Here is a 19,051-nt window from a genome sequence, read left to right on the forward strand (position 1 = left end):
TACTCCTGGGAAAACATCAGACACACCCAAATTGATACACTCTGAAAATCAATTGGCCAGTACTTATCAAAAGTGTCAAGGTCATGAAAGACAAGCAAAGGTGGAGGAACTACCACAGATTAGAGGTGGAATAAGGAGATACACCAACTGGGTGCAACGAGGGATTGGACTGGCTCCTGGAAGGGAAGAAAGGACATTAGGGGCAAACAGGCAATCAGAGGAAGGTCTGTATGCTCGTTAATAGAATTACTCCAGTGTTAACCTCCTGGTTTTGAGCACTGTACTGCGGTTACGTAAGTTTTCAACATTAGGGGAAACTGGACGGAGGATGTACAGAAACTCTCTCTACTACTTCTGTGACGTCTTGGTAATTCTACAATGATTTCAGAATGAAAACTAGGAGGTGGTGGGTGTGGGGACTCTTTAGATTAAGCAAGACTCCAAGATAGAATCAAATGCAACCAGGGGCCTTGAGTTGATCCTGGCTATGACTCAACTAAGAGTAAAAGACATTTTTGGGGACAATTTGGGAAATTTAAATATGGACTGGATGTTAGATGATAGTAGGGAATTGATGTTAATTTTGTTTAGTGTATAAGGTATTGTGGTTAAGGAGGAAAATGTCTTTAAAATAGGTGTATAATGAGGTTTGGGGGGCAAAATGTCCTTGTGCCTAAATTTGCTTTTAAAAATCAGAGTAAAAATAGATGAAACAAACATTGCAAAATATTAACAACTGGTATATGTAAGGTCTGAGTGTTGATTATATTAATAAATTTACTTTTCTATGTGTTCGAATAATTACATAATAAAAAGTAAAAATGTGTATTTCCATATACACCTGTGTATGTATACGCACACACACACAAGGCAACTATGCTTCTCCTCTAGGCATGACTGTAATGTGAGTGACTATTTAACAAACACTTCATTTCCAAAAGCCCCACTGCCTACTTCAAAACAGTCTCACAGAAGCCACAGGCTCTCCTGGTGACACAGCCAGGCCTCAGAAGAGTTCTGAAGCACCTCTTTATTGAAATGCCTTCAGAACTTGAAATCTGTTCTTTGAAAATCCAGAGTAGTGGAAAACCTTCATCTTTTGAAGCTGTATTGATTTTTTTTCCCTGCAAGAACCAAAGGTCACACAGAAACCAGGCTGGTGAACACTTTGGGCAACGCGACTGGGCAGTGGTGTGTGGCTCAAATGGGATGAGATGATGGAGTGACGAGGAGTCCCTTGGGCAGCTGAGCACGCTCCGTGAGACGTCTTCCGCCCGAGTGAGCCCACGACCCCCTGGCCTGGAGGGGTCAGACCGCTGGTTTCCTGGGCCCACCGAGGACACGTTCACAAACCTGTCTCCCTGCCAGAGCAAGCACAGCCCAGACCCCCTTCTCTGCTCTCCCAAGTGACCACCCCCTCCCGCCCCTGGGAGCCCAGGACAGATGGGGACACTCACTGGGGCACGATGGTGATCTGGACAAAGCAGATGAAGAGGAAGACGAGTGAGGCACAGGCCACGTAGGCACCAAATCGGTCATCCACCTGCTTGGAGTACTGAGAGGAGATGGGTGGGGTAAGTGGGGGCAGAGGCACCCGGCCTGGTTCCACCCAGCAATCCCAGACACTTGTGGGCAGCCGCTCGGGTCTGGGCAGCCGCTGTGGTCTGCACAGCCTGCTCCCAGGACGGGGAAGGCCTGAGCACCAGGGCCAGACTCAGATCACAAGAAACCAGCCCAGATCACCATAAGGTGGGGGCCGAGGGGAGGGCAGTTGAGAGGGACTCAGGTTGTATTAAGCCAGAAACTTTCTGCAGGCCAGGTCACCTTCAGAGTGATTCACGATGACATGGCTACACATCGCTGGGCACCACCCACAGGCTGGGCAACATCCTGTGTGTCTAAGGTATCACTGGGCACCCTCACAACAGCCTGGGAGGGGACAGGATCACTATTTTTCTCTCCTTCAGAGATGAGCAAGCTGGGCTCAGAGGGGTCCCCTGATGTCCAAAGTCACATCCAAGACCCAACTCCCAGCCCCAGCTCCTCCCATGACACCAACCAGCTGCACTGATGGAGGTGGGGCTGGCCCAGTCACCTGAGAGTAACACCTAAGGCAGGTCCATTTACTGCAGGTAGACGTAACACTCTGCCATAGTTGTGCCCAGCTACTTAGGTTTGCCTCTTTGAAAGCTGACATGAGCCCATTTTTTAGCTGAGCACTGGGGAGACCTTGCCACACGGTGCAAAGAGAACTGTCAGACCAGGGTCTGGCCCCCGCTCTGTCCCTACTTTCCTGGGCAGCCAAGAGGAGGTCACCCAACCATTGTGGGCTTTAGCTCTGCATTCACAATCTAAGGAAATGGCAAAGGGTGATCTCAATGGCTCCTTCCAGCTTTAACACCTTGGTTCCAGGGTGCCAATAGCGGCTGGGTGGCCCACTGATAAGATAACGATAATAACAATAATAACATCAACAGCAACTAATGTGTATTGAACATCTCCTGTGGCAGACACTGTTTTATGTATTTTACACATATGGATTCATTTAATCCTCACTACGATCCTATGAGGAAAGTATATTAAATATCCCCATCTTCCACATAAGGGAACTGAGGCACAGGGAGGTTAAGATTTGTCCCTTCCAACCAAGAAAGTCTCCTTAGAACCCCTGGGTGGTGTGGCATTGGAGCTGGGGAAACCGAGGTGGCAAGAGGAGGCTCCCTCCGCCACTGGAGACAGGAGGGAGTGTCCTGTTCCTTGTCTCCCTCCGCCTGGGCCGGTGTCTGCCGGGGCCTCCTCCCCACCCGGAGTGCTGCACCTTCTTCTCTAAGTCGGGCTCCCTGAAGGTCAGGAGGAATTTGCGGACGTGCTCAGACCGCAGCCGGTCAATGCTCCTGGCGTCAATGGCGCGGCCCAGAAACTCGTCCACTTCATCCTCAGGGTTGGCACTTTCCTGGGCATTCCTGGGGGGCAGGAGGCACAGACACAGGTGACCACCAGAGCGCCATTGGAGGGCTGGTTCAGCCACCCGAGTGACCGTAGAGGCCTGGCAGCCGCCCACCGTCAGCCCAAATCAGGGCAGGGGAGCTGGGCTGAGCCCAGGCCAGCGGAAGCCTAGGCCTGCGCTCCCAACAGCTGCACAGACCCGCTGGCCGGAAAGCCTCCCTGACTGCCCCGACTCTATTAATATGTTATATTATTAAGTTATAACAACAACGTGAATTATCATCGAAGGTTTAACTGCTTTTTCCCCTACAGCTGACAGCCTGTTCTTCACTCTCCAGCTGCGCCGTCCTCCTCTCAGGCCGGGATGGGAGGGCGCGACTTGGCCACAGGACCGCGCCTCCCGGCTTCTCTACCCAGCTCAGGGCACGCCTGGGAAGCAGGTTCATGGTTTTGGGTGCTGAACTTAAAAGCTCTACTTCTCAGGGCGGAGCCCAGCCCCTGAATGGAATTTCTGACAGTCCTGAGAACCAGGGAGTGAAGTAGGAAGAGGAGGGTATTCCCTCAGGGCTCTGGCAGTCAGGCACTGCTGACCACCGTGCAAGGTCTGCGTCTTCCTGAGGGAGCCACACGCGTGTGTGCACGTGCGTGTGTGTGTGCATGTGTGTGCACGTGCGTGTGCATGTGCGTGTGCAGTGGAGCAAGCTGAGGCCCTGCCCTTCCGCCCTGGCCTGGAGGGCCGTGCTCACTGGTGGCCGGCAGGGGGGGCTCCATCCGCTCTCTGCTAAGACTGTGTGTGGGGTCATTTTCCAGGGACGTGGGGAAACTGAGGGATAAGGCAGACACCCAGACTGGGGAGCAGGAATAAAGACGGCATATTACTCACTTGTCCTTGGGGTCTTCGAAGCCCTGAAAGAGAAGGGTAGAGAGAGAGAAAGGACTGTGAGAACAGACAGGACTGAAGACACGGGGGCTTTGGAGAGCCAGGGCTGCGAGGGGGCTGCGGCCCATCTCTCTAAGCCCACCAGACTGCCCTCCCTTCGCCTGGTGAGTGCCGCTGGGCCCTCCCTGGGAGACAACAGCCCTGCGCTGGCTGCCGGGGTGCACTGTGATTTCATTCCTCCACGGGCACAATCCCGGTGTCTAAGCTGGCCGTCCCCATGCTCCACTCCTTCCCGCAGCCCCCAGACCTCTCCTCCCCTCTGGGCCCTGGGCTCAGAGGGTCCCCTCCTAACTCTGCCTCTTACACAGATGGAAATAAGAAATCCCCTACACTTGGACACACTTACCCGCCCCCCACCCGACACACACACCGAGCACACGTAAAATCTACAGTTCACAAGTTCTGCACTGGAAAAAATTAAACTCCAGTTACTTGTAATAGCTTTTTTGGTATCTGAGATCCAACATGTTCTTGTGAGGGTGAGAGCTGGCTGGGGACTCAGGAGGTGAGGAAGCACCTGCCACGGGCTTGACTACTGTTCTGTCGCTCACGTCCACAGGGCAGAGGTGGGCGTGGAAGGGCCCTCATTGACGCACACTCGAAGCGCTACTTAGAGTGAATCTATGAACTCCCCAGAAGGAGAGACACATGTGGGGGTCTGAGCAGTGGTCGGGGGTGGAGCCTGGGGCCAGTGCAGGTGACAAGCAGCCACAGGACAACAAGGTTCAGAAGAGGCTCAGGTTGCCGGGACCAGGACCAGATGACGCCCATCTCTGAGGCCTAGTGAGGAGCGCTCTGCTGGGCAGGTGGAGTCCGGCAAATGCTGGGTGAACCGAAAGTCCAAATGAACACACCTGTCTTCTTTCCCAATGAGGACATGGTTTGAAAATACAAAGAAAGGAATTTATGTTCTTCTCCACGGGCCAGAGCCACCAGGTGCTGAAACAGGTGCAGGGCCCTCGTGGCATCGAGGCGCTCTGTCTCTGTTCTGCTCCCAGCTGAGGGCTCCTGGAGCCGGGCAGCCTCTGCCAAGGATCGGCCATGGGTGCTGAGGGCCTCCAGGCTGCCCGCATCGGCCCAGGAAGGCCCCACCGCGTCTGCCCTGGCAAGCCGGAGGCTTCTCCCATCCTCTAAGGATCGCCAGGCCCTGCCCCCAGGCTGCAAACCAGCCCCACGTCCCCACCCCAGCCTTGGCTGGAGGAGGGGGTGTCCCTCAGCTGAGTGCTCCCTCTGGAGGGCAGGCCCGTGCCCGACCCTCCCAGGGTCCCTTGGAGCTCGGCATGGCCCGGCAGCAGCGGGCTGGATGGGCGAGCTCTCTGCGGATTGATCGCCCATTGAATTCCACCCCATGAGCCAGCAAGTTTACTCTGGGACTGAGAACAGCTGTGCTATACTACACATATGCTGGTCTCTACAGCTCAAAAATGAACCTGAAATGTTTTTAATAAACCTGTTTTTCACTTTTTCCAGTGCTCCTTTGGTCATCTGCTGAGGCTGGTGTTGGGGACCCATGTGTTACTCTCGCACTGAGCAGGGAGCCGTGTCCGTTCTAACCACACCGCTTCCCACGCTGGTGTGGACAGCTCAGCATCAGGCTGGGCTGGCAAATTGATAACAGGTCAGAAACACTTTGGTCCACAAACCACAGCACTGGAGTGTCGAGGGCACAGTCCAGCAGACTGGGCTCAAATCCCACCACCCACTGACTGGTTCTAGGACAATGCTACTGACCTCTCCCAGCCTGCCATGTCCCCCACCCCAGCACGTGGGCCACCCTGCAGGCCGTTGCTGGGCTTGATTACACGAGCTCAAGTCCACACACGTGTCTTTCCACTGGCAACCTTTTCATTAATAAATAACCTTAAAGACCTTTTTTTTTTTTTATGAAATGATTGACTTTTTATTTTCACATGGAAGCCAAGGAACCACTACCTAAACATATTTTAAAAATCCTGCTCAACTGAAGGTCACTCCATTTGAATTCTTTTTTTTTTTTTTTATTTCATCTTATTGTTATGGGGGATACAGAATTGCAGGTTACATACGTTGCCCATGTACCACCTTTCCCCCCAAGTCAGAGCTCCAGGCGTGTCCGTTCCCCAGGTCGTGCGCGTTGCACCCATCATGTAGGTATATGTCCCTCCCCCCCATAAATAACCTTAAAGACCTTACAGCACTTGTGCCTAAACATAAACCAGCACAGCTCATCATGGCATTTTAAAAGCTGAGTGAACGTTGTAAAAAGATGTGAGCAAACTGCTGACTGCAGGTTCATTCCTTTCCAATGCTCTTGGTCGCTGCTCTATCGAATCCCCCCTCGCCCACCCCATCTTTAGTGGACTGTTTTTCATAAAACTTAGCCCGTGTTGGCAAGTCAGGGTACAAGCTCCCCTTCCGTGCATCTTTCTTAAAGATTTCAGGCAAGTTTAATACCAAAAGCCAATGGCCTGTGTGGCAGCTGCTGGAACCTCTCTCCATCCCCAACCTAGAGACTCTGACTGGCCAGGCTGGGGTGGGGCCAGGAGGCTGTACTTTGGTGCCAGCCCCCTCAGGGGACACCGGGCCCACCTGGACGGGGAGCCCCTGCTCCCACAGGCTGTCACCTTCCCTACTGGGCACAGCAATTACCACCAGAGGAGCCTTCCCGACAGCCTCCTCCTCCCTGAGCCTGCCCTTCCCTGTTACAGCCCTGACTGCTAATTCCCCCACGCTTCCTGTCCTGACGATGATTAATATGCCCACCAAACCGCACTTACAGTCCAAACTGCCTCTCTAAGACTCTGAAATAACTAAAGATGCAACCCATACCAAATACCACTAAAAAATACCTTTCCCAGGATTTCAAATGGAAACTGCCCAGCCCTTTCCTGCTTGCTGATGCTCCCTGCTCGCTCTCTCGCCCCTCTGCTTTCTTCCCCACTTCCTGCTGCTGTCCTGCTCACAGTCCCCTGCTGCTCGCTGCCTCCTTCACCATGGAGGTCAAGGGGGCAGAGTCTGCAGGGGACGACCACAGGGAGGGTTGGCCAACTGCTCTTGCTTAGAGGAGGGCCCTCGGGGCAGGAGGCTGGTGGCCGGAGCCCTTGGCGGCACTGACCAGGTCTGTGGACGTCCCAGTCCGGAGCCCTGGGGGAGACGGGCCTCGCCCACTCTGCTCCCTTGCTATGCGGGCGTCCAGAGCTGCTGCTTTACTGCGCTCTAAATGGAGGTCTTGACTCGAGTAAGTTTCCTCCTGGACATTTTCCTTAAACCTGTGTCATCTGCTGCTCTTTGGCTAGCCAGGAGCAGAGTGGCTGGGTCCCCAGCCTGTGCCTTCCTTTAGGGCCCTGGGTCTTGTCTGCAGACTGGGCTAGACTCTGTGCAGTCTGTCTCTGATCCCTTCTGCTACAATGTCAACCCAGTCTGTTCCACAGACCCCACACCTGGGGCCCCACCTTCTCCACTGAGTGGCCACACACCCTATTCCCGTCACCGTCCCTCTTGGGCACCCTGTCAGTGTGGGCGACTCTCACCTGGGAACCAGGTGCCCTTGAGCTGAGCAGTGTACCTGAGAGGCAGAGCCACACTCTCAGATAGAAAGAAAGAAAACACTGCAGTAACATGGTTTCTTGTTCTCTCTCCCCCTCTTCTTCCCACCACCTGAGCCCATCTTTCTATCATTGCTGCTGGAGCCCAGGCAGGGCCCCCTGAATTATCCTGCCCCTGCTGTGTGCAGCAGTGGCTGGGGTGTCGGTTCCCCAAGGCAGGCAGGGTCCCTTGCGGTGAGGCTGACATCCCAACCGTGGCCTCCTCCACTCGTTCAGCCTGGGGTTCGTGGGGGTGTTTCTCAGCACAGACGGCAAAGGCACCACTACCTGGCACTTGCCCGAACGCACTAGGATGGTTTCTGAGCAACGGAGCCAAAGGTGTCGTTTTAATGGCCTGGGAAACACAGTAGGTGCTGGAAGGGGGTCTGGAAGCTGGTGTCCACCCAGCTCCTCAGGGCTCCACCAGACAGTGAGTGCCAGGACACAGCTGGGGGCTCCAGCTGGACCCTGAGTGTCACCAGCTGGGTCTGCTTTCAGACTGCACCAGCAAGCTCTGCCGAGAGGGAGGGAGGGAGGAAGGGGCATTGCCACTCTGTTCCAAAGCCAAAGGAGGCATGCCACCAGATGGTGGGAGAGCCTGGGGACAGAAGTCAGGTGCTCTGACTCCTAGTCTAAAGCTGGGGTGAACCCCACTTCCACTTCCTTCCATGGCTGCCAGATTCCCACCCAGACCTCACACCCACAGGAGGCCCCCGTCTTGAGTGTTGCCTGGACACTGCCCTGCCAGCTACTCACCATCCGCTTCATCTCCTTGGACACCTGGTTGCCGCCCAGGTGGTTGTAGAAGGGGCGCTCGGCTCCCCAGTGCGGTGGGTTGTGCCCGATGGAGTTGGTTCTCTGGCGGTTCATTTTGGCGATCATGGCCTTCTCTTCTTTCTGGGAGACCAACACAGACATGTCAGCCTGCAGGCAGGGCCATGGGAGGAGCCCAAGCAGGGAGCGCCTCATTTCTCCCAGGGACGCAGTACCCGGCCAGGTGAGGGGCTACGGCTGCTGCCCTCTTCCCTCTGCACAGCCCTGGAGCCCAGATGTCTGCCAAGATCCTAGAGCTCTCTCAAGCAAGCATTCTAGATCCCTCCAAAGGGCCTAAGGCTGGCCCAGGGGGGAGCAGCAAAATACGAGAGTCGGTCTAATGAGAAAGCAAAGGGAACACTGCCGTCTGTACGAGTTCTTCCTACAAGTCTGACCACAAGATGCTACCGCTGGTACCTCTCAGAACCAGCGCTCACATCCTTCCCTCCATGGATGGCCTCAGTTCCCCGAGGCCTGTGCTGCCTCTGCTCCCCCTACCCTGGGGGTGGGAGGGCTCAGACGAGCTGAGCCTCACTTCTGCTCTCCCAGGCAGCCAGGCCAGCTCGTGCCTGCGCCTTCCAACTCGGTCCCTGTCATCCTGTGGTGCCACATCAGGCTCTGCTCTCCCTGCAGCCTCAGGGTGGGCAGAGCCTGAGCTGAAGGTGCCCGGGGGGTGACAGAAGGAAAGGACACCTGGAATTCAAACCTCTGCTCAACTTCTCCGAAACAGGCACATTCCAGCAGAAAGGGCAGCAGGTCAGGCCCCTGCCGCCCAGCAGGCAGCTTCCCAGGGGGTCTGGGTGAGTGAAGTTACAGATTCAAGGGCTGACACACACTGTACTATGATGTACGAATGCAGAGACTCAGTCAGCCGCCTGTGGGCCAACACATTCCCCGGCACCTCTGTCTGTCTCTCTGTCCGTCCATCCGAATGGGCGCAAGAAGTGGGGGGTTGAAGAGGCACTGGAAGGCCTCCCCCAACTCCTTCCCTCATCAGAAAAGGTGATGGGGGGCACTCAGCCTGCTTCAGCTGACACTGCTGGGGGCTGTCACTCTCTCTGCCTCCACTTCGCCCGCTGTGGACCCCTTGTCAGGCTGGAGGAGCCAAGAGCAAGGGAGCCAGGGTGGAGGGCAGGAAGGTGGGCTGGAGGCCTTGCGAGCCAGGGGCTGGGAGGACGAAAAGGGCCTGGGAGGATTTTCTAGCCAAGTAACCAGCAAACGCCTGCAAATGTATCAGTTAGGCCACGAAGAGCTCTCCCCACGGTGCCCTGAAGAATCTTCCTGTTCCTCTTCCTGGTGACTGTGGAGGGGTCTCATACAGCTCCCGCAAAGGGCCCTGCAGCCAGGATCCGTCTCCTGGGTGTGCAGGAGAAGGTGTCCCTCTGCTGTCCCTCTCGGCACGGGAACCTGCCCTAAACAGCACTGCCTCCCCTTAAAAATCCACCTTTGCTGTCATCCAAGATTTTCTTTGAGTTCTTTTCACAGCTTAATTTTGTCTCTAGTCTTATTTTCTTAGGAAGAGAAATGGGGAAGTTTCTCTCCATCAAAGGGCACTGACCAACAGACACATTCCATGGAAAGACTCACGAGTAAAAAGCATTTTAATTTAGGGAGAAATATAAAACGTTCTCATCATTCACTTTAAAAATTTAGAACATGGAACATGACACTATTAAAAATAGAACCCTGAAGTCTGCTAATAATTCAGTTTTATGTTTCAGCAAGTGTGGGCTGAGACAAAGGGGAAAAAAGAAGCTAGAAAGAGAAAGGGGGGAAAGAGAGAGGTTCGAGAAACAAAGATACACAGGTGCGTGCAGAGACAGACACTGATAGATATGTATCAGAGAGAGAGAGAGAGAGAGAGAGAGAGAAACAATGACAAACATCCACCTAGGAGAAGGAAAGGAGAGAAATGGAGGTGAAACACACAGTATCCACAGATGCCCTGGTGCTACACTTCCGCCCGCGGCCTTCGGTGTGCTGCCGCTGACTGCCCTGTGGCCTGTCACCTTCTGCAACAGAAGCAAAATGAAAATATGCCCTCTCTGCCACCACCTTTGCCACTCTCATGTCCTTTCCAAGAGGCAGGAACCACAGCTGTATGAGGAATCCATGACTTTACCAAGGAAAGAGGAAAAAGAAGGGAGCAGCAAGCCAAGATGTCCCTCCCCGAGAGAAAGGAGCCCCCCAGCCCACAATCCCCCTGCCCACAGCCCCAGGCCACGGACCCGCTTCTGGGTGCAGCTCAGGATGAGGAAGGTCTCGATGCTGTGCTCCTTGAGGTAGGCATTGCGCTCGCCCCCGCAGCCCGGCTCTACCTCATAGTCACCGTTCAGGTAGTTGAGTGTGGCCTTGGTGATGTGGATGCGTCTACAGGTTGAGGGGTGGGGGAGGCAGAAAATGCGAAGTCAGAATTGGGCTCCACATGACACCCAACCTCAGCTCTGGATTCACCACAATCCAAACCCCAGGGCCCCGAGCTCTGTCTCAAGTGCTCACCCCAGCCTGGCACTGTGTCCCTCCCACGGTGCAGGCCCACCGCAGCCAGCCCACCAGGCACTGACATCCCGGCAGGACCTTCCCTCTGGCCTGCCCAGGAGAACACAGCCTCCGGCCTCCCAACTCTGTCAGCCTCTCTCTCGCTCCTGCTCAGAAGTCAGTGATGGCGCCTGCTGACTACAGGACAGAGTCCAAACTCCCCGCCTGGCACTCATGCCTTCTTAACACAGGCGCTGTTTCTCCTAGTCGTCCCTAAAAGGCCATCTGCTCTCCTTCCATTCCTTGGAAATGCTGTTTGCCCACACCTGTGCCTGTCCTCACCGTTCCCCAGCCTAGCAGGCTCCTCCACTCCCACCTGCCCGCCCACCCCTGTCCTGCCTCCTTCCTGTCCTGGCTGCCCTGAAACCACCCGTGGCTCCTCCCCGCTCGGAAACGCTACTCTACCCGGCACACTTCCTGAGCCCCCGTGTTCTGTGTAAGTATCTTCTGGGCCAAGGCTCGGGGAAGGCTGAGATGATGCTCCCTACAGTTCGCCTGTGGTGTGGTATGAGTGGCGTGGCTCGTACAGGGGTTTCTACCTCAACTCTGCCCACCCCAGCCTGTCAGGGGCCTTCACACCCCGCCTCCTCAGGACGGGCACCTGCGTGGGCTGGAGCGGGAAGCCAAGCCTGGGCCCTGTGCCACCCGTGGCCCTCACTCACCCTGCCTTGCCGCCAGCCTCCATGTGGTTGGCCAGTGTGACGTCGTTAGACCAGACGTCGAACTGCCACTTCCTGAGACCAAGGACACCGCAGTGTACTCGCCCGCTGTGAATTCCCACGCGCATGTTCACGTTCACCCCTGTCACCTCCCGGACCAACCTGGGGATGGAGCAGGGGTAAGGCTGGGAGAGGGTCGGGGCCAGGCACGCAGAGTGGGGGTGAGGCTGCAGGTGCAGGGAAGGCAGAGGTGCAGGGACGGAAGATGCATCTCTCTGTCCAGCCCACACAGTTTGAGCATGTCCCACCCGAAGGGGTCTGGGGGCCGGGATGCAGGTGTGGGGTCCAGGCTGTCAGTTGTGGGGAGCTGCGATCGGGGCTGTTTCCCAGCATGGCCACAAGGTGGCGTGGCGCCTCACACTAGAACACAGGGCCTTGCTGCCTCCCCTCTGGCTAGAGCTTCCCTCCATCAATTAAACTGTGATCAGAAAAGTGTAAATGCACTTTGAGTCCCGACTTGAACCAAACAGGGAAGTTACAGCCACTCCAAACCCTATTCATATACTACTCTTGTGTGTAAGACAGAAATGGCTTCTGAATGGTCTGTTTGTTACATTTATCCACATTGCTGCTTCCTGGACGTCAGGGTAATGGAGACAGGTGGTTAACTGGTTTCGAGGGAAGACACACGTTCTGCTTAGAGAAGGGGAGCCTGGGCAGGTGCAGGGGTCTTGGGGTGCTCCATGCTGCAGAGGACACCTCAGTCCCCACCACATGCACCATGTATCCACATCTGGGGGTCCCCAGTAGACGGGGTGGGCCTTCCGTGTGTGCTCGTAACCCCCCAGGTGGGGTGCGCAGTGGGAGGTGTCATGGGAGGGAAACCCCATCTCCGCGTGTGCGTCTGGGGCTTGCAGGAAGCTGCCCGGGGCCTGAGGGAGAAGGTACAGGTGCTGGGGTGCCGAGGGGGCCGTACACAGTTTGCACTTTTTAGGGGCCTGAACCCTCTCTGACACCCTGGGCACAGGCCCACGCAGGCAGCTGTGGGGCCAGCAGTCTGCAGCCATTTGACTCGGGACCACCACGCAGACTCCCCTCCCCCGCCACTCCCCGTCAGCCAGGGGCTGACACCGCTGGAGGGGACGTTTATGCCATCCAGCCAGCATGCCTGTCGTCCTGAGCCAACCTGGTAAATACCTTTACTGGAGCTGTTCCTTCCGTCCACAGTGCCGTTGGACACTTGCTTAGGTTGATGATGTCTCACTCTATCTTTTTAGCTTAGCTCCAGAGCCACCTCCTTCATGAAAACTCTCTCGATCCCCTCAGTGGACTCGAATCTTCCTCCTGAGCCCTCTCCCAATCGTCTGTCTTCCTTACCTGGTAGCGTCTGCGTGACACGCCTCGCATCAGAGCACCAGGAGCCCAGGCCTGTCTCTCTCAAAACCGCGTCTGGGAGGGACTGTCCAGCCCAGCCATGCAGGGGCGCTCAGCGAACACTGCCCAGTGGAACTGGGCCAAACCGACAGGCTCAGCCACCTTCCTGGCCACCACTCTGACCTCTAACGTTGTCATCTATGTCATTTCCTTTGCCTCGTCCAGGCTTATCTCTAAGGTCCAAAGTTACCGGACCTGGACACAAAGTCTGACTTGCTCTTTGGCTGATGTGTAAGCTTGGATCGTCCACGTTTTGCAATGACCAAGGCTCCTTCCATGCCAGTAATGACCACGAATTGGCCAAATAGGCTTTTTCCTATTGCTCACAGGAAGGATGGATTCTCTCAAAATGGGAACACCCGCATTTGAATCCACCTGCTCAGTAGTATTACTCTGGGGACTCGTTTAACACCCATCCCCTCCCCGTGAGCCCAACTTTTCCCATCTGGGGAAGTGGAGCCAGCGGGGTCTACACCTGGCTGGGTGTTTGTAGATGACACCAGCACTGGAAGTGCAAGGCCCTCACACGGCACAGGGCCCAGCCATGGCTGCCAGCCTGTCCTCTCCTGGAGCTTGCAAGCCTCCCTTCCTACGCGCTTCCTCTGGGCAAAGCTCCCAGGCTGCGGTGGAGAAAGAAGCCCTGGAGAAGGAAGAGTCTGGAGGTGCAAGTCAACCTCCAGCTTGGCCAGGTGGTCCTTGGGAGAAGCTTCACCCCATCTTCCATGGGCCCATGAGGCAGCCAGGGGCTCAGTCAGCCACTTGGGCTGTGGGGTGGACAGTCCAGGGGCCAGGCACTTACGAGATGGCCTCAATCATGTCCATGCCCATCTCCACGCAGCAGTGGGCATGGTCGGCCCTCGCTTCAGGCAGCCCCGAGACGCAGTAATAGCAATCCCCCAGGATCTTAATACGTAAACAGTGATTCTCCTGGAAAGCAAATTAATTTTGAAAATTAAAAATAGTAGGAAAGAGAAGTGGGAGGGAAAGAAATGGGAAGAAAACAGATTCGCCCCATGCCTGGAATAACTTGCCTTTTAGGGCAGTGAGCACAGACCCAGTGCCAGAATTCCACATGGTCCCAGGACGGGCTTATCAGGAGACACGGGGGCAGGAGGGATGGTGGGGACAGAGAGACAAGAGAGGCATTCCAGCTTCCCCGGGCTCAGAAGCTCACTTTTAATGAGCCTCTGCTGAGGCCCGAGAACAGTCTAGCCGGTCCACCGGAGCTCTGTAAGCAGGGCAGCCTGGCCAGCCTGGGAAGGCCCCGAGCCCGCATGGGAGGGGCTCCACACCTACACGCACCCCAGGAGTGCACGCTGACTTGTTCCCTAAGAGCCTATCAATGGTTTTCTGATTCTTCCTCTTTTTCAAAAGGACTGAGGCAGGCAGAAAAAAGCTTTAAGCAAAAGCTCACCTGACTCTCAGTCTGTCTGAAATTTTTATCAAAAAAAAAGTTTTGCTAAACAGGCAAGCACATAAGTGCCAAGAGACCAACGGAGCTGAAGTACCTGCCCACCACTGCTGCTGAGAGACAGGTGCTGTAGGGCCACCCTGAAGGCCACCATCAATGCATAGTTGGGATTGAAATGGAATGTCAGTCCTAATGGATTAATCGTCAATTATGAGCTGTCCAAATCTGGCTCCCACGAGTAGTTAGGATGCTGGGACTCAAATGCCTGTGTGGTCTGGGCTCATCTGAGTCCCATCAGTGCCCAAGTGCCAAGCACGCACCCCTCCCCCTCACTCGAGTGACAGCAGCCATCGGCGAGTGGGAGCCCACCACCCAAGGCCCTCCGAGGCCCTGGCACTGGCCCCGACAGCACCAGCCTCTCATCAGCTGCAGGCCTGGCGCCCCGTGCTGGCGAAGGGGAGCGTGTCCCCCCGTCAGTGGAAACTACAGCAAGTGGCCACTTACACACATCGCGACTCTGCAAAGGCCCAGAGCTGCGAAAGGACAACAGAAGCATAAACAGGGGCCCTGCTGCGGAGGGTTAATTCCAATTTGTACAAACGGCAAAGAGTTCCCTTTCTGGAAGCCTCTAGGGAGTGGCACGTGGCTGCTTGCAGGCCAGTTGGAAATTCAGACTCGTCCTCTTGTCACTCTGTCACCTCATCGGGAAAGTGGCTCTACGGCACCTAATTTGCCCCAAACAGAAATTCTGCTAGGGGCTTGGGCAGGATGACCTACAGGCCCTCGCCACCCTCTTCCACAGATGGGGACGTGGAGGGCTCCCCTACACTCTTTCATGGCCAGTGACACTGCTGGAAGCATCTCCAACTCAGTGTCACCAGGGCGGATGTAGGGTGTGAGGACACATAGTCACGGCCCGAGTGACCCCTCTGTCTGTCACCAGCGGGCTCTGCCCAGCAGGGCACTCCCTGGCATATGCCTACCCCTGGGGCTCAGGGGTCTTGGAACACGGCACCCGTCCTCAACAGCCCAGCCAGGCCACCCTGGCCCAGGAGCAGGGTGACTCACCGCGGCCAGCTTGTCGAAGCGGGCGAAGAGCTCGTTGAGGGTCATGACCAGTTCCTGGGCGGTGCACTGGGACGCCAGGCTGGTGAAGCCCTCGATGTCAGCGAACAGGATGCTGGGGAGACAGGTAGAGGAGGGGACCCTGCTATAGACTGCAGGTTCGCGTCCCCCAAATTCGTATGTTAAATCTTAAGGCCCAATGTAGTGGTATGAGGAGGTGGAGCCTTTGTGAGGTGGTTCGGTCATGAGGATGGAGCCCTTGTGAAAGGGATTAGTGCCCTTATAAAAGGGACCCAAGAGAGCTCTCTAGTCCTCTCTGTCACATGAGGACACCAGGAGAAGTTGACAGTTTGCAGTCCGCAAGAGAGCCCTCATCGGAACCCACCCGCGCTGGCACCCCGAGTGACTTCCACTCTCCAGAACCGTGAGAAACACATTCCTGTCGGGTGTCAGCCCCCATCTGCCACGTTCTGGCTCAGCAGCCTGAGGGACCAGGGCAGCCCCTGTGAGGCAGGCGGGGCAGAGTCTGCAGCCAGCGCCCCGCCTGGGGCTCCTCAGGCCTGAGCAGGGCTGTGGCCAGCAAGAGTCTGGGGGCTCCAAACACTGCTGGCCAGGGGACAAAGAGGCCCTGGCACTGCAGCCAAGGACGCTGGCTCCCTGCTGCTGTCCCTGTCTCGGTGCCCTCTGTGCACCCCACTCCCACCCTGGAGGAAAGGAGGGGAAGGGGCATGAGGCCTGGGGCATGAGGGCGTGAGACGGGGGCCAGGCCCCAACTCTGTCACCTCTCAGGCCTGCGCTGACCTCTGAGTGGCCCCTCAGGGTAGTTGGGCCGGTCCTAGGTGCGAAGGGACTGTTGTACCTCTGCTCTGGAACACACTTCAGGCCACAGTGGTGGCCCTACAAAGCCACACAGAAGGGAATCCGACCGCAAGCAGACCCCAGCCCTCCCTCCCGAGGGAGTCCCCTACAAGGGACAGACTAAAAGAGGCCCAGGGAGGAGAAAGAGGCAGGCACAGCCTGTCAGCGTCTCTGGAAGCCCCACCTCGTCCCTGCCAGGTCCTCCGTGCACCAGCGGCTGACAGATCTTTCATCCCTTTCTGCGGCTTGCGCTAGGTTGGAAATGTTTTCCTTTTCCTTGGAAACGGAAGACCAGGGGAAAGTCCCCAGGGCCAGAATATATACAGGCCCCTAAAGGTTTTTATTAAAAAAGGACACAAAACATTGTAACTCTCAGGTACTGAGATGCTGCTGGTAGCCAGGCACCGAGCCGGGGGCTTCCCACACGTCATCTCGCCGAGTCCTCCAAACAGCCCCGCCGGTGGGGGCTCAGGGGGGGCTCGGCGTTCTCATTTCACAGATGGGGCCCGAGAAGTCGGAGGCGGCAACAGGGAGCGACTCTTGCTCCAAGGTCTGTGCTCTTTCCACCACACGCCGGGACTCTTGAGGTTCCAGAACTGACAGTTTCATTTTTAAAATGAAGAATGTAGAACTAAACATATTTTGTCATTTTACTCCCAAAATGTGTGTTGATGTATTAAGCATGTCTTTTTAAATTGAATACTGACAAATGACAGTATTTGTGGGGTACGAAGTCATGCTATGATACATATATACCGTACGGAATGTCTGAATCAAGCTAATTAATATCCATCACCTCAAATACTTATCATTTATTCCTCCTGGCTAACTGACACACCGTACCCTCTGACTAAGCACGTCCTTTTACTCTGCTTTGACATCCGAGGCCTGATGTGGACAGACTGTGCCTCCCAGGGCTGGCTGGTCCCCTTAGAGTGCGCCTCGCATGCGCAAAGTCCCCAGTCCAGACGCTGCTGACCAGCGCTCCCCTCCCTGACCACCCCAGGGACAGGGACCAGCAACTGGCACAACTCCTGCACCCCAGAGCACAAGGAAATGCTTCAAACCAGTCAGTCACCAACCTCCTTGCCCAGCCTCCCCTGTTCCTTCCCACAGAAACCACGGCGAAGGCTCTTGCCCACGCCTCCCCCTCGCCCTCTGACCGACCCTGGTGCCTCCCCATGTGGCCCCTGCGTGGCGTGTCCCCTCCTCTTCAGAGCTGTAACTGTCTTCTCAGCGGCACTCGTCTCCTGATCTCTTGGCCTTACCACACCTGAATCATAATAAAATCTATATTTTAAAACAGACACTGTTTTAAGCTCATACGTGGATGAACTCATTCACACCTCACAGCCACTCCGTGCGGTCAGACTCCTCCTTTTAGGGGTGAGAAAACTGAGGCACAGAAAAGTTGAGTCACCTGCCAAGGCCATGCCGGCAACATGGCTCCGGGCTTCAGGAGTTGAACCAGTAAGTGTTGCCGTCTGTTGGCCCCGCAGACAAGTTAAAGGCATAATTCAAGGCTCTGGTGCGGTAGATGGAGCAGAGGGAAGCGGGGTGGGGGGGTCGTGCTGGGCTGCTGCGCCCCTGGGCGGGTACAGGACTCCACTGAGAGGGGACTCTCAGCAGCTGCTCGCCTGCTCACACGCGGTGACACGGAAACAGGCTAGGCCATCAGGCGTTGGCCAGGCTGTCCCACCTCCCAGAAAACACACAGAGGGCAGGCCCCGGGCCCTGAGCCGTTCCCGAATTCTGGCTCCTCCAGCCACTCCGATCCCAGCTGGGATTAGCAAAGGCAACTGCAGGAAGAAGGTCATAGAGTGGGAGAAATGGGGACACAGGGACGAGAGACAAAACAAATGAGAGGAAGAGAAGAAAAGGCAAGGGGGAAGAGGAGCAGAGAGGAGAGACCCTGTTCTGTGAAGACACAGGACTCGGGACGTCAGAAAGCTGCTCCAGCGGGGGCAGCTACTGGGTGGGGGTCAGAAGATGAAAGGGAGTACGGATTCTCCGCAAGCTTTGATGCCTGGGGTCTGGCAGACGGGCTCCTCCCCACTCCAGAGGAAGGTATGAGGGTCTGTGTGCTGGGGGGACAGAGCCTGCAGACAGCATCCTGGCCCTCTCCCGCCTCCCTGTCTCTCAGGTGGCCGCCCCACTCCACCCAGGGAGAAGGAATCTCTGTAAAAGCAGCCTTTACATAGTTTTCTGGAAATCCTTCTTTATCTCTCAGGAAATCAAAACCAAGCAGAGTTGGGGTTAAGATCGGCTGCACATGAGTTAAGAAACATGTTCAGCGAGTGTCCCCTTGGCTAATAACAGTATTTCACATGTGAGACTAGCAGGCGGCGTGGCCTCATCTACCCCCAGGCTGAGGCTACACAGCAAAAACCTGGCTTTGGGGACTGGTAAGACCCCAGGGTTGGGAGGAAAAAGTCTCCTGACCCAGCAGAGGCAGGACTGCCACTGGGCCAGGTGACCCACTGCACCTGGTGGGGAGTGAGGAGGAGGAGGGTGGGCCACCCCCAACACACAAGGCAGATGCATGTGGACCCGAGGCCTCACCAAGCTCTGACCCCCTGTATCTGCCTGAGCTCACCTGGCCACTCAGGCAGGCCAGGCCTGTGGTCATCGTCCTCCACAGATGATGTCTCTGGACCTCAGTGAGCCCTTTCCCCCCCAGCCACTGGGGAACCTGCAAGGGCAGGTCACCAGCCAGCCAGGAGCAAGTGACAAAAAGCAAGGCCTCCGAGCTCTCTGAGGTCCAACTTTGCAGCCCCCGCAGCCTCCCCCACACGTTTATGGAAACTCTGCCACCTCCACATCC

General features: G+C 56.0%; 1 protein-coding gene across 1 annotated transcript in view; it reads right to left on the reverse strand.

The window, feature by feature from the left end:
• ADCY5 (adenylate cyclase 5) overlaps positions 1-19,051 on the reverse strand; it is a 149,653-nt gene that overhangs the window by 28,543 nt on the left and 102,059 nt on the right. The window contains exons 4-11 of the mRNA XM_069475115.1: positions 15,373-15,484; positions 13,693-13,820; positions 11,463-11,621; positions 10,491-10,632; positions 8,206-8,346; positions 3,830-3,852; positions 2,819-2,963; positions 1,458-1,555 (exon numbers count right to left, since the gene is read on the reverse strand). Coding sequence (XP_069331216.1) covers positions 1,458-1,555; positions 2,819-2,963; positions 3,830-3,852; positions 8,206-8,346; positions 10,491-10,632; positions 11,463-11,621; positions 13,693-13,820; positions 15,373-15,484 — 948 coding nt within the window. The remainder of the gene's footprint in view (positions 1-1,457; positions 1,556-2,818; positions 2,964-3,829; positions 3,853-8,205; positions 8,347-10,490; positions 10,633-11,462; positions 11,622-13,692; positions 13,821-15,372; positions 15,485-19,051) is intronic.

Source organism: Eulemur rufifrons, chromosome 7, assembly GCF_041146395.1.
Source record: "Eulemur rufifrons isolate Redbay chromosome 7, OSU_ERuf_1, whole genome shotgun sequence".
In the NCBI taxonomy this organism is placed as follows: Eukaryota; Metazoa; Chordata; class Mammalia; order Primates; family Lemuridae; genus Eulemur; species Eulemur rufifrons.